The sequence below is a fragment of the Apostichopus japonicus genome, chromosome 2, assembly GCF_037975245.1.
Source record: "Apostichopus japonicus isolate 1M-3 chromosome 2, ASM3797524v1, whole genome shotgun sequence".
NCBI lineage: Eukaryota > Metazoa > Echinodermata > Holothuroidea > Aspidochirotida > Stichopodidae > Apostichopus > Apostichopus japonicus.
Genome location: NC_092562.1, coordinates 32,258,137 through 32,281,228, shown reverse-complemented (window position 1 = coordinate 32,281,228; position 23,092 = coordinate 32,258,137). Strand labels below are relative to the sequence as shown.

At 38.7% G+C, this 23,092-nt stretch overlaps 1 protein-coding gene and 1 long non-coding RNA gene across 5 annotated transcripts in view; one reads left to right on the top strand and one right to left on the bottom strand.

Moving 5' to 3' along the window:
- The window catches only part of LOC139957379 (phospholipid-transporting ATPase ABCA1-like), a 185,623-nt gene that overhangs the window by 24,548 nt on the left and 137,983 nt on the right, over positions 1 to 23,092 (top strand). For all 4 annotated transcript variants that reach the window (XM_071955279.1, XM_071955280.1, XM_071955281.1 and 1 more), the window contains exons 4-7: positions 11,669 to 11,810; positions 16,729 to 16,862; positions 18,512 to 18,636; positions 19,848 to 20,036. In XM_071955279.1, the coding sequence (XP_071811380.1) occupies positions 11,669 to 11,810; positions 16,729 to 16,862; positions 18,512 to 18,636; positions 19,848 to 20,036 (590 nt within the window). The remainder of the gene's footprint in view (positions 1 to 11,668; positions 11,811 to 16,728; positions 16,863 to 18,511; positions 18,637 to 19,847; positions 20,037 to 23,092) is intronic.
- Positions 1,492 to 6,523, bottom strand: LOC139957352 (uncharacterized). Its single transcript, XR_011789475.1, has 4 exons — positions 5,479 to 6,523; positions 4,162 to 4,272; positions 3,835 to 3,915; positions 1,492 to 3,625 (listed from the first exon to the last, which is right to left on the bottom strand). It is a non-coding gene; the product is annotated as an uncharacterized lncRNA (long non-coding RNA).

The window sequence follows — 23,092 nt, the reverse complement described above, 5'->3', positions numbered from 1 at the left end:
ATAAAACATGAATTGAGTTTTGCTGTTCCCCAGATTTTGTTTCCATAAACAATATAATAACCTATCTATTTCACAACAGACAGCCTGCCAATGATGGTAGAAGAGTTCATAACCTTTCATGCACTCAGTATATAGCTGGCAAGTTTACCGTAGCTTGACTTTATCAATACTTTACAATATTTAGTTAATAATGTCTAGTAAGTGCACACACTGAATGAGTGTAAGAAGTAGACAGACCAGCTTGTTCCTGGTACCGAATATTGACCTTGGCAACCTTTTCTTAACAATCATTCAATCCTCACAGTTTTGATGCAGGAACCTTGTGCCATTGTTGGCTTTGGAAATGGCCTACAGCCACTCACTATTATGATCATGGGAAATGTGCAGATTGACAGAGTGTTCATGTGTGAACACCCAGTTGATTCTTGAAAGTTATAGAAGTGGTACTGTATGTTGTTAATCTTTTCATGTAGTTTGCTCCATACAAATTCCTACGAACTTGAAATTGCTGATGACAGTAGCATTTCATGTTTGGTGTCAAAACTGGCAAAATGATCTAACATTTTGATTCGCACATATTTTGATGGGATCAGCTGTTTACTAATAATAATAATATAATAATAATAATAATAATATTATTATTATTACTATTAGCTGTTTCCTCTAAGCAATGTAATACTGAAGCTGTGGCATATAGCTGCGTGTAATGAAATGCTTTCAGACAGTTGTGGACTATAAGCCAATCAAATCACAGGAAAGTAGTTGGAACAAATATCCTTTAACATGATGGCAGGTAGCGATGTATTCATCCCTGTACAAATTCAATCTACAGTATCCTGTATTATTACCTCTGCTTGGTGGCTATTTGATACATGTGATAGGTTTAGTAGTGTATTGATCCTATAACATGATGGCAGGTAGCGATGTATTCAGCCCTGTACAAATTAAATCTATCCTGTATTATTACCTCTGCTTGGTGGCTATTTGATACATGTGATAGGTTTAGTAGTGTATTGATCCTATAACATGATGGCAGGTAGCGATGTATTCATCCCTGTACAAATTCAATCTATCCTGTATTATTACTCTGCTTGGTGGCTATTTGATACATATGATAGGTTTAGTAGTGTATTGATCCTATAACATGATGGCAGGTAGCGATGTATTCATCCCTGTACAAATTCAATCTATCCTGTATTATTACTCTGCTTGGTGGCTATTTGATACATGTGATAGGTTTAGTAGTGTATTGATCCTATAACATGATGGCAGGTAGCGATGTATTCATCCCTGTACACAATCTATCCTGTATCATTACCTCTGCTTGGTGGCTATTTGATACATGTGATAGGTTTAGTAGTGTGTATTGATCCTATAACATGATGGCAGGTAGCGATGTATTCAGCCCTGTACAAATTCAATCTATCCTGTATTATTACCTCTGCTTGGTGGCTATTTGATACATGTGATAGGTTTAGTAGTGTGTATTGATCCTATAACATGATGGCAGGTAGCGATGTATTCAGCCCTGTACAAATTCAATCTATCCTGTATTATTACCTCTGCTTGGTGGCTATTTGATACATGTGATAGGTTTAGTAGTGTATTGATCCTATAACATGATGGCAGGTAGCGATGTATTCATCCCTGTACACAATCTATCCTGTATCATTACCTCTGCTTGGTGGCTATTTGATACGTGGGTGTTTATTTTAATATGGGTGCCAACTTGTGACATAGGCTTAAAATTTTCAAATATGTGATATCACAATGATAATGGCATGCATGTGTACTACAACAAATGCAAAGCCAACTAAAAAAAACATTTTGCTTATAGCTAGCTTGCAATGCAAATAGTATAGGTAAAGTCATAAGACAATATCCAAAATATCACGTGTAACAGGGACACCAAACATTATACATTCATCTATGTCATTCATAGTAAAATCAGCATACACTGTTATATTATTTATTTTAACTTAGGTATTAAACATGGTCATAATCCAAGACATCAGTTATTGTCATGCACAACTATAATATTTTAGTAATTCTTGATTTATTTTTCACACGTTACAAATTCTGGATATTTGGCAACTGTGAAAGTGATTTTTTTTTCTGTGATGTTGTCAATCCTTCATACTCACTTAAAATGTGTTTCCATATTATAAAATAATGATCTAATTCCCTCTGATATTGACATACAGCTAATTCAGAATACATCAACAAATATACCAGTGGCCAAATGAACAATGCCGAACGTGTAACGGGACACCAATATTTTGGTGTCCCTGTTACATCGACATAGGCTTACAGGTATCTCAGTTATATATGTAGTTTGTTGAGTTTTTATATTGATAATGTTGCTGCATATTATATTATCTTTCCTTTACTTCTAAAGGTACTGTATTGTCTGTGCGTTTTCTGCAAGAAAGCAATGCTATCAAGCTGATTTACAATTAATTCTACTGTAATCCCATAATTTATGTTTCCCCAAATGAATGATAAAAGAGAAGGACAAGGAATGAAACAAAGAGGCTGATCAGAGAACTGTGCTGTCATGTTAAACTTTATATATAGTACAGATTAACACAACAAAATAACAATGTATGTTCAACTCCAATCATATGTACAAATAAATGTGATTCGCTAATATTCAACCGCATAAATGGATGGTAAACAAAATTAGTGTACAATAAATGCGATATAAAAAACTCCATATAATAATTTCCTCAATTGTTCCCATTCAATACCAGTACTGGATAGATTCATTTAAATTTTCAAGATCCAAATTGAGTCATTTCATTACATTTAATTTCATTCATGTTCATCTGTTTCATTTAATAACATATATGAATTTTGCAAATAATTATTCACTAATCACTTTATTAATTAATTTCTTGTTGTTTTTTTCATTTGCATTGTTCGGCCAATTTCAAATTTGTTTGCATGCAATTGAGACAACAATGCTATGGTTAGCCTAGCTGATGAATGTAAATAATACATTTCTGCTTGGCATCATCAAGCAGGAGATCGTAAATTATAGCCGTCTCCATAACATACTAACCTTTATGGATCGAAACAGTTATGGCATCGTTAAGGTTGTTAGTTCATTATAAACCACAAATAAACCAGTAACAAATTGTTCATAATGCATGAAGAAAAGCATTCAAATTGTAACGTGAACATAAGGAAGGAAGGAACAATGTGTTAATAGATCCTAGAATGGTGAAACATGAAAAAAAGTATTAATAATGTTGATCACGATGCCATAGCTGTCCTAGGCATTGGATAAAATCCTGCAAGAAACTGCATAAACTTATTGTGTTAGAACCATTCTCATTTGTTAGTGACATCCTTTGCTTGTACTGAGTTTGAAGGAAAGTGACGGCGACTTATCGGTACAGGAGGATCATCAAGACCTGTTAATATTGAATCTGAAGACACAAGGTCTGTTTCCTCCTTCTCCGGCCAAATAAATTTATTGTAGGAGCCAGTGGGTTTCATGAAAGTGATACTGTAGAACAGGATCCGTTATCAACATCCGTGATAATACCTGGCCACCACTCTTCATCATATATTACAGCCACCCACTGCCCACAAGTCAACGTATTGTGCAGAGGAACAGCTGAATGTTATGTCAAGGATATTTAAGATATGGTAATATGGTTTAAAAAAAATGTGTAGTGAATGCAGTCAACTGGGGTGGATGTAGTTAATTCACTGGGATTGTGGGAAGGAAAACTGCAACTTCACTGCACTACTGTAGTACGTATTACTTACTGATAGGTCTGAAACTGAAATGAATACTATAACAATAAAATATATTAAGGATACACTGCGGATGGCGTGGTTCGGCAGCTTCGGGCAATGGTGACATGTTTCCCTCAGGATGTGCCGTTGAAGTATCATCATCTACTGTAGTTATTAATTAAAGATTATGGATTGTTCGTGAACTTTAAAATACTTAATATAAAATCAAAATACAATTTAATGATCAAGTTATATGAACATCGGCATGAACCCTGGTCGTCTCCATGGACTCTAAATATTGTACACACTAATTTTTTGGAATGGTGGGCTATCCTCCCCCCCCCCCCCCCACACACACACACTTCAAATCGGATATGATGCCAAGAATGAAAACAAATGTATAAAGGATACACTCCGGATGGCATGGTTGAGCAACATTAGGCAAGTTTCCCTCTGGACTGGTGGATGAAGTAGCTGGAATACCATGCCCACTGCTGACAATTCCAAATCATGTACTGTATGCTGGAAGTAAACAGCAAAGGGAATTAGAACAGATAGGCACAGTATCCAACATTTTCTAGGGTGGGGGGGTGGGAAACAGTTAGCCCCCCCATGACTACTGCCCGGCCTGGTGCACTAAACACAATTCCTTGAGCAAATCAAGCACAATCAAAATTCCTTTCTTACTTCTAAACTTTATTTTTAAAACACTAAAATATAATATAATGGAAATAATCTTTTATACAGGTAGTAGCCTGCTGTAATTTTTTGTATAATCTGTCCAAATAAATTTTTGAGTTGATTACTTATTGAACATGGAGCGAATAAAACATTGAAATCAACTTCTTTTTGTTTGGTAATTTTTGTAGTCAACCTTTTACCACACCAACCCCGAGGCGATAGGCGCCATACTGAATATGGAAAAAGAACCCAACGATAATGCGACAATGTAGTGTCGGACTAGGATAACATGTATACGATCGATGCAACAAAAATTTGGACAGAGCCTTCGGCCACAATATACCATTTTTTTTTATAACCGGGCACATTTTGTGGAAATGAAGGCCCAGGCCCCAGGGTCAGACTAAGAGTAATATATATAAGAACAGGCTGGTAACCTATAAGCCTAGCCTACTGTGATAGTTGATAGTGATGATGCAAAACAAAATTGGACAATATATAGGCCTAGCCTATGGCAACTATTTTAAATATCTTATCTAACTTATCTAACATACATGTAGCTAGGGCTAGGCTGGTTTGTTTATACTGCACAGCAGCGGGACTGACCAATTCCCCCCCCCCCCAAAAAAAATTAAAGAATCTTAGTCTAACTAGCCTAGGCTATACCTACAACGTTGTGGGCATAGGCTAGGCTAGGATCAAGTATGAATTCAGAGGATATCTCTTTTTTATCGCATGTAATGGGGGACAATTCCCCCTCCAATAAAAGTTAGCATCAACCCTACATACCGTACCATGTGATAAAATGGTATGGCCATAGGCCTACGCTAATAATAATTAACGTGAAGCTAACGTAACTAACGCGGGCCTAACTAATGTAAATGCATGCCGAGACACCACATACTTTTGGGTCTCATGGTTACGTATTGAATGAAATTTTAATAAATCCATTTAGATTACTCGCAAATAAGTATCAAGTGCAACTTATTACAAAATAAACAAATAAATACGGTATAATAACGATATATGAAGCACTAAAGTACTCACGTAGGTAAAATATTTGTCTGTAAATGTAATTCAAGCCAACGTAATTCTGGACACAACATTGCGTGGTTTCCAAATCAGATCTTGCCAACTTGTGATTCGTTTTGCCAGGTGTATTACGATGCGAACGACGTACTTTTATCCGATGTATGATAATATAGACAACAATTAATTGTTCGCTCTAACAATCATAAAATATATATATTATTCATATATATTATGTTATTGTTTCATGTCTAGAAACGTAACATTTATAAAAGCGTAACGAGATGGACACAAATCACAATATAGATTACCTTTCTTAAGTTTCCTAAACAGAGGCTCAATTTGTTGTCGCCACGTTCCCGCCTTATATGGCCTTACTGTCGTATGTTTTTTCAATACGCTAATATGTTCATAGCGACCACCGTGTGAGTCTTACTAGTGAAAACGTAACTATCTGACTGGACACAACATGTTTCTTACAAAAATTAATCTGGCCATAAATTATGAACTGAACACAGCATGATATTGATCGTTATTCTGAATTAGTTTTGTGTACCTGCAAATATATGTAGGGCATAGTAAGTTGATCAACCATATTTAATATTTGGATTATTATAACACAAAATCGCGTCTGCATACGTAACTTCGTGGGACACTAAATGTTACGTTTTCAGTTTAAAGTGGCAGTGTGCCAAAAATAAAGAGAACAAATCACACACCTGGAAGTTTAGTGTAGTATGGTTTATATGAGTTTTATTTATCATTTGAATAAAAATAATGGTTAATATGATGTTAAAGAATAGGTGCTACAAGCTTTATAATTTTTGTAGAATATTTGTCACACTTATTTGCTATAAATTGTGGAGACACCACAACATGTTTGTGGCTACCAGCCCGTCTAAAACATGTGAACTATTAATAATGTTAATATTTATGTTCACTTGAACCATATGAATAACTTATCATGGATCAACTTATCTGGATTAGTACTAGCAGCTAATTAATTAGGGAAATGTTAGGTAATCTCCAGATATTAGTAGTGGCCCCTATAAAAAAAGAAACACCCACATATGATAGGTTTAGTAGTGTATTGATCCTATAACATGATGGCAGGTAGCGATGTTTTCATCCCTGTACAAATTCAATCTATCCTGTATTATTACCTCTGCTTGGTGGCTATTTGATACATGTGATAGGTTTAGTAGTGTATTGATCCTATAACATGATGGCAGGTAGCGATGTATTCATCCCTGTACAAATTCAATTTATCCTGTATCATTACCTCTGCTTGGTGGCTATTTGATACATGTGATAGGTTTAGTAGTGTATTGATCCTATAACATGATGGCAGGTAGCGATGTATTCATCCCTGTACAAATTCAATCTATCCTGTATTATTACCTCTGCTTGGTGGCTATTTGATACATGTGATAGGTTTAGTAGTGTATTGATCCTATAACATGATGGCAGGTAGCGATGTATTCATCCCTGTACAAATTCAATCTATCCTGTATCATTACCTCTGCTTGGTGGCTATTTGATACATGTGATAGGTTTAGTAGTGTATTGATCCTATAACATGATGGCAGGTAGCGATGTATTCATCCCTGTACAAATTCAATCTATCCTGTATCATTACCTCTGCTTGGTGGCTATTTGATACATGTGATAGGTTTAGTAGTGTATTGATCCTATAACATGATGGCAGGTAGCGATGTATTCATCCCTGTACAAATTCAATCTATCCTGTATTATTACCTCTGCTTGGTGGCTATTTGATACATGTGATAGGTTTAGTAGTGTATTGATCCTATAACATGATGGCAGGTAGCGATGTATTCAGCCCTGTATACAATCTATCCTGTATTATTACCTCTGCTTGGTGGCTATTTGATACATGTGATAGGTTTAGTAGTGTATTGATCCTATAACATGATGGCAGGTAGCGATGTATTCAGCCCTGTACACAATCTATCCTGTATTATTACCTCTGCTTGGTGGCTATTTGATACATATGATAGGTTTAGTAGTGTATTGATCCTATAACATGATGGCAGGTAGCGATGTATTCATCCCTGTACACAATCTATCCTGTATTATTACCTCTGCTTGGTGGCTATTTGATACATGTGATAGGTTTAGTAGTGTATTGATCCTATAACATGATGGCAGGTAGCGATGTATTCATCCCTGTACACAATCTATCCTGTATTATTACCTCTGCTTGGTGGCTATTTGATACATGTGATAGGTTTAGTAGTGTATTGATCCTATAACATGATGGCAGGTAACGATGTATTCATCCCTGTACAAATTCAATCTATCCTGTATCATTACCTCTGCTTGGTGGCTATTTGATACATGTGATAGGTTTAGTAGTGTATTGATCCTATAACATGATGGCAGGTAACGATGTATTCATCCCTGTACACAATCTATCCTGTATTATTACCTCTGCTTGGTGGCTATTTGATACATGTGATAGGTTTAGTAGTGTATTGATCCTATAACATGATGGCAGGTAGCGATGTTTTCATCCCTGTACACAATCTATCCTGTATTATTACTCTGCTTGGTGGCTATTTGATACATGTGATAGGTTTAGTAGTGTATTGATCCTATAACATGATGGCAGGTAGCGATGTATTCATCCCTGTACACAATCTATCCTGTATCATTACCTCTGCTTGGTGGCTATTTGATACATGTGATAGGTTTAGTAGTGTATTGATCCTATAACATGATGGCAGGTAGCGATGTATTCATCCCTGTACAAATTCAATCTATCCTGTATTATTACCTCTGCTTGGTGGCTATTTGATACATGTGATAGGTTTAGTAGTGTATTGATCCTATAACATGATGGCAGGTAGCGATGTATTCATCCCTGTACAAATTCAATCTATCCTGTATCATTACTCTGCTTGGTGGCTATTTGATACATGTGATAGGTTTAGTAGTGTATTGATCCTATAACATGATGGCAGGTAGCGATGTATTCATCCCTGTACAAATTCAATCTATCCTGTATCATTACTCTGCTTGGTGGCTATTTGATACATATGATAGGTTTAGTAGTGTATTGATCCTATAACATGATGGCAGGTAGCGATGTATTCATCCCTGTACAAATTCAATCTATCCTGTATTATTACCTCTGCTTGGTGGCTATTTGATACATGTGATAGGTTTAGTAGTGTATTGATCCTATAACATGATGGCAGGTAGCGATGTATTCATCCCTGTACAAATTCAATCTATCCTGTATTATTACCTCTGCTTGGTGGCTATTTGATACATGTGATAGGTTTAGTAGTGTATTGATCCTATAACATGATGGCAGGTAGCGATGTATTCATCCCTGTACAAATTCAATCTATCCTGTATTATTACCTCTGCTTGGTGGCTATTTGATACATGTGATAGGTTTAGTAGTGTATTGATCCTATAACATGATGGCAGGTAGCGATGTATTCAGCCCTGTACAAATTAAATCTATCCTGTATTATTACCTCTGCTTGGTGGCTATTTGATACATGTGATAGGTTTAGTAGTGTATTGATCCTATAACATGATGGCAGGTAGCGATGTATTCATCCCTGTACAAATTCAATCTATCCTGTATTATTACCTCTGCTTGGTGGCTATTTGATACATGTGATAGGTTTAGTAGTGTATTGATCCTATAACATGATGGCAGGTAGCGATGTATTCATCCCTGTACAAATTCAATCTATCCTGTATTATTACCTCTGCTTGGTGGCTATTTGATACATGTGATAGGTTTAGTAGTGTATTGATCCTATAACATGATGGCAGGTAGCGATGTATTCATCCCTGTACAAATTCAATTTATCCTGTATCATTACCTCTGCTTGGTGGCTATTTGATACATGTGATAGGTTTAGTAGTGTATTGATCCTATAACATGATGGCAGGTAGCGATGTATTCATCCCTGTACAAATTCAATCTATCCTGTATTATTACCTCTGCTTGGTGGCTATTTGATACATGTGATAGGTTTAGTAGTGTATTGATCCTATAACATGATGGCAGGTAGCGATGTATTCATCCCTGTACAAATTCAATCTATCCTGTATCATTACTCTGCTTGGTGGCTATTTGATACATGTGATAGGTTTAGTAGTGTATTGATCCTATAACATGATGGCAGGTAGCGATGTATTCATCCCTGTACAAATTCAATCTATCCTGTATTATTACCTCTGCTTGGTGGCTATTTGATACATGTGATAGGTTTAGTAGTGTATTGATCCTAAGTTAACTGGTACTGCTGAAATACTTTGTCATTTAACAAATGAACCGGAAACTGTTGTGTGCAACCATGCAAATACTATAACCAAAAACAGCTCAATTGTCCTGATGACATCATCCACTGTGCTGTTCCCAGATGTAATTTACAAAATATCACCAGATTTAGAAAACCATATGTTTGTGATATTTAAGGCTGTGATGCTGTGTTTTTGACCAAAAGATGAAAGAAAATTGTCAGCATGTTTGTTAGGCAGTCAGATTCAGCCACAACTCTCTTTATTGTGTTTTAATAGTCAGAACTCTATAATTAGCTTGTGTTAATGGTACTTCTTTTATCATGTCTGAATACCTAATGATTTTAACTTGCAAGGATACTTTCTTCAGGACAAACCTTTAGAAGTAATCGAAGACAACCAAACACAGACAACCTGAAATATGGTTTCAAAAATACACACTAGAAAAACTTGAAAGAATGTCAACATATATGATTCTTTCATGATCATATGAAACTAGACAGTTTCACAAACTTTCATATTTCATTTATTTACTTGTTTCTTCACAACTTTACATGAGAAAAAACAAAGAATATAAATGAATTACAAGCAGTGAATGGAAGCACTGCATTAAAATCTCTGGTGGGCTTAACAGGGTAGCACACACTTCCTTGTACGACATAACCCAATATTTTAGCATTAGGTGCATATATGTACAAAATCTACTTGATTAAATAAGTTCATGTTCTTATTGTGAATGATGATGGACAGAATGATGATGAAAAGCTTCTTTGTAATCTTGTTTCCTTGTACAGTTCAGCTCTGTTTAATATCTAAGAAACTGTACACATTATACAGTGCTGTAAATAGCCTGTACTATGCAGGAAATTGTCACACAGATGGTAACCATACAGTAATCACAGTATAGCCTGTAACAGACATGGAAATGGATCTATACATTGTTTGAACACACAGGCATTTACAGTTACATGTTAAATTGGTGTAATATTATAATACCACAATAGCAACAACTCTGCAGTTAAGTTAAGTTTCTTTTACTTTCTGTGGCGTAGCCTAAATAAGATGTAGGCTTTTAACACTGTGTGTGTGTAGGCCTACTTCACAAAAGCAGGTCTCACGAAAAAAGGGGAACACAGTAATACTGTACTACTCGGAATGCACCGTCCAGCCTAACAGTCAGTTATTTCAGGTAGTGTCTGGAGGCGGGCGAGTTATAAATTTAGGTGCCAATTAGGTTCATGTCATTGAGACACACTTGTCCAAATGATAGATCTTACTAGTGTGAGTATCTGCTCCTTTTGGTGCTTTAGTTATTCCTTGCTAGAGGCAAAGGAATATATGCAATGGTGACAGCATGCGTGTGTATGTGTGTGTTTTTTATATACATGTGTTACTTTGGCATGCAAATACAATAACTCACAAATACAGCTTGGATGAACTTGATTATTGGTATGTAGATCTATCATACTTCATGAGTGCAGGAACTCTATTGAAATGTTCTGTACAGTAGAGTTCATTAGCTATGCAGTTATTTACAGTAGAAGACATTCAGTTGAGGTGACTGTTTGGTCTTGTTATCAACGCTAAATGTTATACTTTATGACATGAACAGTAGAGCTATGTTACAGTAGGTCTTATCATCTCCTATTGCACTTTATTCCTTACATTATATAGATGACATGAACAGTAGAGCTATGTTACAGTAGGTCTTGTCATCTCCTATTGTACTTTATTCCATACAGTATATAGATGACATGAACAGTAGAGCTATGTTACAGTAGGTCTTGTCATCTCCTATTGCAGTATGTTCCTGTAGAGCTCCAATAGGTCTTTTCAGTGGTTTTTAATCCTGATGAGACCTTTAGGTGGCAGTAGTACACTAGCCTTGTGTGTAATTTGTTCTATGTTGTCTCTACAGGCCATTTTGCCAGCAATGCTCTCCCATCAGCTGGTTCACTGCCCTTTGCCCAGACTCTTATTTGCAACACAGTCAATAACTGCTACGATCATGCTCTGAGAGGTGAGATGAGTGGAGAAATAAGTGATTTCCAAGATGCAGGGTAAGTATATTTATAATACATCAACTTAAGTGCGAGCAAGTATAGAACTCTATGACTTCACTTTGTGACGGCCAGCTTGTAAACATGGTATCTCAACAACCACATGTTGAATCAATGTCACATGTGATAGGTAGTTGCCCAATGATGTGTAGATCACACTATTGTTTGTGGTTCCCATCTCATGAATATTAATGATTGGGCAGGACTTAACATTAATTTTTTTAAATGTCAATATCTGTTCAACAGTACGTCAGATTTAATTAATACTTGGTATTGTGATATAAGTACATAGTAAGTATATACACTCTTTGTAATGTCAACAACTTTGACCTCATTAATATTCATGTTTGGTGGGGCTAAATGGGAAATTGTCAAAAACTGCCTGTAAACATCATATCTCAACAACCACTAGTTGAATCAAAGTCATACTTGGTAGATGGATAACCCATGATTGAAATTGGTAGAGGTCAAAAGGTGTGAAAGTCTGAAACCTTTGAACATGATAGCTCCAAAATTAATACTGCAATAATTCGTCAATTCTCCAATTGTTTTGTATGTTCGCTCACACACGAATTAATAGTCTAGTCAACAACATAGTATGAAAATCCACAATCAATAGCCAACCACCTAGCTAGCTAAAAAGATATCGGTTTGTTGCGTGATCATTTGGTACACCCGTGTATTTTATTTTCTTTCTCCCAGCTAGGTGTTGTGTATCACGGTACTGTGGAAAGAGTGAGCTAATATTGACAGCTCCTGCGATGTATTCCTAATATTTACTTCGTTCCCCACTTACCTGTCTCCCCACAACCTAAGCACCGCATTCTACCGTGTCTAGTATGCCATGGTAATCTTTTAACACTGTACACCCTCACTGACCCTAGTGACCTCCTTCATTTTTCTACCACCAAAGTGTCTCATAGTGTTTTCGGATTGGGAAAAATTTTCCCGGATACCTTGGATTATTATACCTAGAAGTTTCCTATCAGGAGTTCTAGACTTCCAACATCTTTTCCAGCCTGATAAGTATCCTTTTCTTGTAGGGAAGGGTGTTTTTGGGGGCTGTTTTTAGTGTACACTCTCGCCCATGCGTTCGTTTTTTTAGCGTAACGTTGTTTTCACAGATAGTAGTTCTGCGAGACTACTTCGTTCGTTTGCCTTTTTCCACCTTGTTTATGCAGACAGGCGGATATAATATACCTAAAAGACAGGAGGGAAAAGTTTTGCGTCGTAGTAACGACCACGCAGTCTGTCTTGTTACAAAATGGCGTGAAATTTCCGACTACTTTTTAATAGGAATATCGGGACCGCAGCTAACTTAGAAAAATCGCACCTCCTACCAAGTCAGCAGATTCAATACCTCGGTGCCTCCCTAGATTTCACTACAGGGACGGTCAGCCCATCGTCAGAAAGGACCACCCAGCTATCTCGACTAGCCGAATATGTGGTCAACAGGCGGGCAACAAAGGTAAAAACCTGGATGTGACTCCTGGGCTAATGGCAAGTCTGGTGGACATCGTCCCTTAGTACTGCAGACTATGAATGAGACCACTCCAGGTGCACTCCCTGCCCTGGTATTATCACAGGTCCCACTATCTTGACTTGGAGAAACAAATACCCCTGTACAGTACCTGCTAGATCCTCAGCACCTGCTATGAGAGACTGGGCCAAGTGAAGGCCCTTCCACCAGGTCAGATCCCTGATCTCTATTATGTCAGATGCCTCATTGTCGGGCTTAGGAGCCTTCTGGCAATCGCTAACGGCAGCGGGAACCTGGCCGAACAGGCTTAAACACCTCCACATCAACGAGCTTGAGCTCGCAGCGGTGGCAAGAGGCCTTCAACAGTTCCAGCGACACCTCAAGGGTCACATAGTCACCGCCTTCATGGACAACACCACGGTGGTCTCTAACACAGACAGGGCAGCACCAGGTCACCGAGCCTCTGCCTAGCGGCTTGGAGCCTCCTCCACTGGTGCATACAACACAACATTGTTTTCCGAGCGTCCCACTTTGCCGGGAAGGAGAACCATCTGGCAGACGCCCTGCCGAGGGGGTCGATGAACTTGGTCGAATAGTCCTTGGAACACAACACCTGCTCTCAACTGTTCCAAACACAACACCTGCTCTTGACTGTTCGAAACACAACACCTGCTCTCGACTGTTCGAAACACAACACCTGCTCTCGACTGTTCGAAAATGCCCGGTCGGCCACCATTGACCTCTTCGCCTTCGCCGAGAACGCAAAACTACCGACGTTCTGTTCCAGGATGTGGCATCCTCAAGCCTGGGCGATAGATGCTCTAGCCATCTCGTGGAATGGGATGCAGGCTTATGCTTTCCCACCCCTGTGCCTCGAGAGAGGCTTTTCGGAAGAAGTTGCCTATATGGCAGCGGACGCGAGAATACCTTCCACCATTCGCACTTATTCTTCGTGACTCAGCAACTATTTCCAATGGTGCTCTGACTCACAGTCTGACCCACATACAGCGTCTACAGACCAAGTGGCGAACTTTCTGATGTCCCTATTCCACCAGGGCAGACAAGTCGCCACGATCATGAATTACAGGTCGGCAATAGCTGCGATCCACTCTGGTTTCCTGGACATCTCCACTCTCGGTTCTAACTCAGTCATCTCTGCACTCATCCAAGGTATGACAAACCAGAGACCGGTGGTCCGCAAGCTCCCCCACTCCGGAGCATCAACGCAGTCCTGAGGGCCTATCACAGAGCCCATTCTAACCAATGGCCACAGCCTCCCTCCGACACCTGACGTCCAAGACTCTTCCTTGTGTCGGCAGCATCGGCCAGACGACAGAGTTGCCTTCAAGCCCTCTCCATGGCCGAAGGGCACATCCGCTTCGATAATCATTGTGCACGGCTCATCCTAGATTCATCCTTTCTGCCTAAGAACCAGACAATAGAATCCATACCAGGAGACATCTCTCTCTCGAGAATCTCTCACTTCTTCTCGGTCAAGGAAGACAAGCTGTGGTGCCCCGTCCGAACACTTCTCTGGTACATAGACAGTCCGACCAGGCCGATACGCACCTCGTCCAGGCTATTCATACTACCCTCCTCACCACATACACCAGCCTCCAAGGATTCCATCTCCAGGTGGATAGTTTAAATTTTCCAATCCCTCTCACCATCGGGGGAACAGGTACAAGCCCACGACCTCAGGGGTCAGGTGGCCTCGAAGGCTTTGTTCGCAGGGATCCCTCTTGAGAACACACTAAAGCGGCGGCATGGAAGACTCCATCGACCTTCATGTCAGCCTACTTAACAGACACCCTAGCTTTTGGACGTGCAGTGTTGGGAGTTCCCTCGGGCAGGTCCCGCCTGTTGGGCCTCCCACCATTGTAATAGTGCCACTCCATGCAACTGTGGAGTGGGAGACAGGTAAGAGAGGGGCGAAGTAAATCCCCCAAAACTTACTGGTTTGGGGATTTACGAGCGACGATACTTACCTGTCTCTCACTCCTCCCACCACCACGTTTGGGACCGACACGACCCAACAGAATGGCTGAGTGCCTTACATCACTTGACTTCTCATCTTCTCCCAACACTGCTTGGGACAAGAGCTTTGCGGTTCTCTGGGAGACCCTTTCATTCGATCACTTTCGCAGGCACACTGCACCTGGTTCTCCTAACCTGTCAGTCTACTCACAGGACCAACGACATCCACCCAACCCGGCTTAACCCAGACCGACTGGGAATAAGGTGAGCCTTCATACCCCTCCTACCAGTCATAGGGGTTCGCACAGTCCTACTGTGGCACATAAATATTCACTCAATGTGTCTCACCTTGTTCCACTGAGGTGGAGTCAAGGGTTTCTAGCGGGCGGCGGAGCTCATTCATCTTGTCTGGACCTCCACTCCCACATCCTGACACCCCACCCTCCCTACCTCACCACAGGCACACCATCTCACGCGTCGCCTTGGGATAGATCAGGAAGGAGGAATTAGTGGGCGTGGCCCAGGGAGCAAGGGCGCAATGCTAAAAACGTTTCCAAGTGTGTAGTAAGGTAGATACGTTGAGGGCGTTGAGGGCGTTGTGCTCAAGTGGTTAAGGCAGTGGACTTGGGATCTAAGGATTACAGGTTCGAGCCCTGGCCAGATCATCGCGTTGTGTCCTTGGGCAAGGCGCTTTATCTCCATTGCCTCTCTTCACCCGAGTGTATAAATGGGGACTTGCGAGGTAACTTGTAAATATAGTTGTGCGCGCCGGTTTGTGGCTGCACCCTATGGGAAGTCCCCCGGGCGACACATGGTTGTGGTGCACTGTGGTGCCCCAGGAGAGATTGTTTGAATTGTGCACACTTTGGTGTGTAGGTGTGACAAGTTACCAATGACCAGGGTTAAGTTGTAAAAGTCGTGTGAAAGGGCCTTGGCCCTGTACAAGACTGTAAACCTAAAATAATAATAATAGATAGGAAGTGCAATTGTAAGAGGGGGAGACAGGTAAGTATCATTGCTCATAAATCCTCAAACCAGTAAGCAATCGGGGATTGATAGATAGATTGATCCAGATCCTCAAACCAGTAAGCAATGGGGGATTGATAGATAGATTGATCCAGATCCTCAAACCAGTAAGCAATCGGGGATTGATAGATAGATTGATTAAATGATTACAACTGGTAAAACAAAATGAGGATTTAATGGTACCTTGGTGTGTGAGGCTAAACACCAAAGTATGGCAGTGTGTTCTGATGCTGGTAGAACAGCATGTACAGTAGGAGGTTGGTGTTTCTAGTAAGGTATGAGCCATTAATGTCATTAAAGTTGGTGAATCTATCTTGATGTTAATGGAAGTCATATTCATGTTTACTGTCCAAAATATGAACAGGGTTCATGATGTATTTAGCAATGTGATAATGTCTCCTAGATGATTCTCTAACATTTCATTTCCTTTCGCAGCATATCAAGGTTATTTAAAGACATTGAAGAATTACTGAGCAATGAAACTTTCATTACATCCTGGACTGAAGTTGTAACAGACCTTGGCAATGTTCAGAAAAACCTTTCTTTACTTGATTCAGCAAATAGTGCTGGTATGTATTATGAACAATTCAGATAGTAATGGTGCTATGTTATTGTAATGTTAGGATGCACTGAACAATGGTATGGTGCTGTGTGCTGAATTATTGTAATGTCATGATACAGTGAACAGCATTGATAGGTATGGTGGTGTGTTATTGTATGTCAGGATGCAGTGAACATCACTGGTAGGTATGGGGCTATGTTATTGTAATGTCAGGATGTAGTGAACAATGGTATGGTGCTGTGTTATTGTAATGTCAGGATCCAGTGATATGGTGGTGTGTTAAATTGTAATGTCATGATGTAGTGAACAACAGTGATAGGTATGGTGGTGTGTTATTGTAATGTCATGATGTAGTGAACAACAGTGATAGGTATGGTGGTGTGTTATTGTAATATCAGGATACAGTGATAGGTGTGGTGGTGTGTTATTGTAATGTCATGATGTAGTGAACAACAGTGAGAGGTATGGTGGTGTGTTATTGTAATGTCATGATGTAGTGAACAACAGTGATAGGTATGGTGGTGTGTTATTGTAATATCAGGATACAGTGATAGGTGTGGTGGTGTGTTATTATAATGTCATGATGTAGTGAACAACAGTGATAGGTATGGTGGTGTGTTATTGTAATATCAGGATACAGTGATAGGTGTGGTGGTGTGTTATTGTAATGTCATGATGTAGTGAACAACAGTGATTGGTATGGTGGTGTGTTATTGTAATGTCATGATGCAGTGAACAGCATTGATAGGTGTACATGATCATCTGATATGATAGGTTCAAATACATGATCATCTGATATGATAGGTTCAAATACATGATCATCTAATATGATAGGTTCAAATACATGATCATCTATGATAGGTTTATGCATGATCATGTGATACATAGGTTTAAATACATGATCATTTAATATGATAAGTTTAAATACATGATCATCTGATACATAGGTTTAAATACATGATCATCTGATATGATAGGTTCAAATACATGATCATCTGATATGATAGGTTCAAATACATGATCATCTAATATGATAGGTTCAAATACATGATCATCTATGATAGGTTTATGCATGATCATGTGATACATAGGTTTAAATACATGATCATTTAATATGATAAGTTTAAATACATGATCATCTGATACATAGGTTTAAATACATGATCATCTGATATGATAGGTTCAAATACATGATCATCTGATATGATAGGTTCAAATACATGATCATCTGATATGATAGGTTTATGCACGATCATGTGATACATAGGTTTAAATACATGATCATGTGATATGATCGGTTTATGCATGATCATGTGATATGATAGGTTTATGCATGATCATGTGATTTGAACAAATGATATGATAGGTTTATAGATGACCATGTGATGTATGTACTGTACATGTTTAGCTGATGTTTTAGGTTTATGCATGATCATGTGATACATAGGTTTAAATACATGATCATCTGATATGATAGGTTTATAGATGATCATGTGATGTATGTACTGTACATGTTTAGCTGATGTTTTAGGTTTATGCATGATCATGTGATACATAGGTTTAAATACATGATCATCTGATATGATAGGTTTATAGATGATCATGTGATGTATGTACTGTACATGTTTAGCTGATGTTTTTTTCTTCTTCTTGCAGGGGGACAACCTTTGTCATCTACACTAAAGGATCCAGAAGAAATGAAGGATTATCTTGTAACATCAAAAAACATCAATGCCAATGTTTCGGATGCAGTCCTTTCAATTCCAGTCTCGTCTGAATTTGTGAGTATTTCATCCTGGCTGATGATTTGACTTACAATTGTCCCCCCCCCCCCCTAACGCAGACCCTCCTATATCTTACTCTCCCCTCTCTTACCTTCATATATGCCTACCTACAGTACAAAAACCACTATCAGCTATTGCAGGGCTCAAAATAATTTTTTGGTGACGAGGGCTCTTTTCAGCACAAGCAGATTTTTTAAGAGGGCTGTTTTACTGATGACGGAGGCTCTTTTTGGTGTTGCGAGGGCTGTTTTTCCTGTAAAAATTGTAGCTACAAAATTGATGAATTTTACAACATTTTATCAGTAAAATTAATGACTATAAAAAGTAGACCTACCATTGACTAAGACAAAAAACAAAGGTAATGAACTTTCAAGGTGTTACACCAATTCACTCTCTTTATTCCAACAACCAAATAATAACGTTTGATAGTGGACTCCTTATTCACCACAGGTTTCCCCTTCTTCTGCTTCTCTTTCCCCTTATCTGATCCCCCACACACACCCTTGAAGCCAACTAAAAAGTTTTCCATTTTCAACCGTGGTAGGGTCCATGGGCAACGCCCCGGTTGGGGTGCCCCGGAAGATCTGAGAAATTTGAGGATTAAATACAACATTTTGGTGCCTATTTCATAAAGAATTTTGAATTAATTAAAACAATGAAAGCAAATCATTATTAACACAAGGGAATTGTTATGAGCTGAAGCAGCGTGTGAGGTATGTGGTAGGGAAGGACTGAACAAAATCCTTAATTAAGGAGGAGAAATATAAGGAGAAGAGAGGAAGGATGCAGGTAGTAGTGTTAAGCACAATTTCATGTTCCCTGATCATCTGCCACTAATGTCTTAATGTAGCATATTTCTTATTAATTTAAACTTCAGTAATTAAGAACTGGGTCAACACCATTGCAACATATTTACTGGTATCGCTCAATGCTCTTTTAAGCTGTGTTTTTTCACAAAGAGTGGTGTCTGGTCTTCAGATATATAGATAATGAAAAGTTAATAAACTTATACAGTTATTAGTGGTCCTTGGATGGTACATTTTCATGTGGTACTTTTGTTCTTGATTTTGAGCTTGAAGGCCTTATTGCTTTGATTACTACGTATGCTATGTGGACAGCCACAATTAAGGGACCATGCAACAACAAATTCCTTTTAAATCAGTAACCAGTTATAAATGTTTGATGTCTTGTTCCATTCCTGTTTGCAGTCACAATCCTTGCTGAAAGGCCAGAAGCTGCCACCTGAAGATTGTTGGAGTAAAGTTGATGAGGTCCTGAAAGAAAGTGAATTTAACAAACAAGTACAGACAGAATTCTGCCAGTCACTCAGTCAGGAAGATTATCAAGATATTTCAAGCAAACTGCAGAAACAAGTGGACCCGGTGAAATTTCTCAACGTTAGTACACTTACAATATTCATGCAATATTACAAGTTTAAGGAATCATTTGTGTTTCGCCACCAGCTTTGCAGGCTCTACAGATCTCTTTTCTCAAACCTTAAAGTTCTGATTGATATGTAACATCAGTTTACCTCAATTTATGTCATAACATCTCCAGAGAACTTTGATAATCGGTAGCTAACCATTCAGTTCAGTTAGATACAGTACCGCTCACGTATATATCCGCGTAGACGTATACTCTACGTTTATCTACGCGATTATACGATGTTATACGTTTCTGTACGCGACTTTCTACGCGGTGTCTACGCGGCGTCTACGCCGTGTCTACGCGGCTTAGGGCTTCGCTTCAGTGCACCTGAATAGGGATTATACGCGCGTAAAGACGTACAATCTCGTATAATCTGTAAACGTAGGGTATTCTCAGCCGCTTTATATAGCAGAGCTTCTATAGGTTAGAATAAACTGTGATGCAGAAAAGAGTCGGTAAACTCAACATCAAGTAATGTCTCCTAAGCCTTTCCAAAATATTCAACCACAGAGTAAGCATATACTTTAGCCGTTAAGAATAAGAGTAACAAAGAAAACAGCGCTACTAGAAGTACAAACGATCGATACAATCAGTGCAGGAAAACTTCAGCAAGGAAACTTTATCAATTACAATGTGCACCAGTCTGTTAATATTTAGTTCCTCCCATTGGGCATTAAATTGAATGTAGGTAACAATTACTGAGAACTAGGTAGGCCTTGGCCTATCCTACCTTTTAGCCTTCATCGAAAGTTATGCCGTATATACCTCGCAAGAAAACCACGATAACCGTTTAACGAAAAAAAAAACAAACAATATTTGATCTTGAAGATCTGACCTTCCCCAAAATGCAATGACAAGGTTTGGTTAGGCCTAATATTAAAAAATATTTTCAGAAGAAAACCCTTACGATTTTTATCCACAAATATTGAGGTTTAGGTATTAGTGCTTCCTCACAATCAACGAGCCTCCCTGAATTTCGCTCCGCTTACGTAAAACTTCTATATATAACATGTGGAAAGACCCGATTTTTTACACACATAATTCCCATTGACATTAGTCACGGAACATAAATTGGTCATCGACATTCGAACTTGCCCAGGTTCACTTCACCATGGGAACGACACAACAAACTGCACATGATAGTAAATTTTCCCGCCATCTGGACACGGAGGTGTTCAAGCTACATCAACAGTATAAATTTCCAGGAAATGTGGGCGGGGTAATGACAGTGTTGACGAAAGAAGTTTTACCAGTCGAAATTTATGATTGGTTGCCTGTTTAATAAAATGTTATCGTAAACACAAACATAGCGACTTTGGATACTTTTCCTACTGCATATGTAGCGTTTCTATTTTGCACTCCTGGCACGATGCCAAACAAAATATTTCCAAATGCAGTGTATTGCTTTTCCACAAGGGCCATTGCTGGTATGTTATATTGAAAGTACATAGGCCTGGCCATTCAGAAAGTGTTGAAAAATCATGTAAGGTGAAATAATGATTTGAACAAAATCAAAGGTGATACAACTTTGAACACAAAATTGCTGCAAAGAAATATATTGAAGTAACGTCATGTTTTGACAAAAGCATTCAATGTACAACAACTATTTACTAACCTTTTGAAACAAAAATTCAAGCAGAAGGAATGGGGAGCAGTAACACAAAATAAGAGAAATATCGACATATTGATGATAATGGCCATCGGTGTCGGGTGACAACCAACCATTCCCACTATATCTTATCCTGGTTCTAAGTGGCTTCCGTTCAACAAAAATATTGTTTTACCTAGGCTCAAAACGTTGCGCAAAATATTTCAAAACAACGGTACACATGAAGTAATCCAATAAATCCCAGACTGAACAACGAATATAAATATGGTACACTACAGCATCGTTACTTTATTATTTACCTCCTACCGACACAACCGAAAATGTTTAATGTTTAATATGTAACACGGAGATACGTATTGCACTTATTTAAAATAATTTCAATGTTTTAACATGTCACTCCCGTAGCTCCTTAAAAGTTGCTAAGCTTTTTATTGATAACGCCGAACGTACCGCCATTACCAGACACACAAGGCGCCAAGAAATGTAACACTGTTTAAAAAGTTGGAAACATCTGAAAGTACTAGTAATATGTAAATGTTACGAACGTTTTACCCCCTACGTTAAGTGTATTATTTTCTCACCGTTCAATCGTCCGGTTATTTTCCTTTTTTTTTATCTTCAATGGTTATCCAAGTTTGTTTTTTGACAATGAGGAAATGTTATTCGCAAAATTTGAACATATTGAGAAACAAATCCCAGGGCTTAAAATCTCACGAACATACTTGTACTTCCAGGAATCCAGGGTAAAGCTCGTTGCTGCAAAGGTTGAGCTCACACGCGCTAAGCAAGGTACCTGGGAGACTGCTTGGGCCACCCCTCCTCTCTTACGAGACGGGTTAATATAGTGTTGCACGTTTTTGGCAGTTTGCTAGGGTTGTAACAACTCCTTGTTAGGTCAGAATGGAATGCAAATTAACAGGTGTCAGGCTTGTGAGCAGAAACCTGGACATGACCTAGATTTCCAGGGTAGTCAATATTCCGTGCGCGCACCTGCAGTTGGGATATTTGGTGATCACGTTTTAGTACGCATGACATGGGAAAACGAAAAACCTCAAATGAAACTTACTGTTGGAATATGTGGACTTTACTCTTCTGTTACAACTGGTTCTTATAATGTCAAGATGAATGGAGCTGGTAAGCATCTTAGCGCCATTTTAAATTGTGCTCGAACACTTTTGTCATGGCCAATCAGTCTGTGGATCCTAAATGTTTTTTATTTGGCAAACGGACATTCAAGGATAAAAGTCATGCAATTGGAAACTGTTTTCCTACATTCTAAGGAGTGTAAGTTTTTTTACGTAGCACTTCTTTTTTTGTTCAAAGTTTTGTTTTAGCATAGGCCTACTCAAATCAACTGAGGGAGAACAGGATGTTCAATGATGGTTTACATATTTTCATATGAAAGGTCCGCCGTTT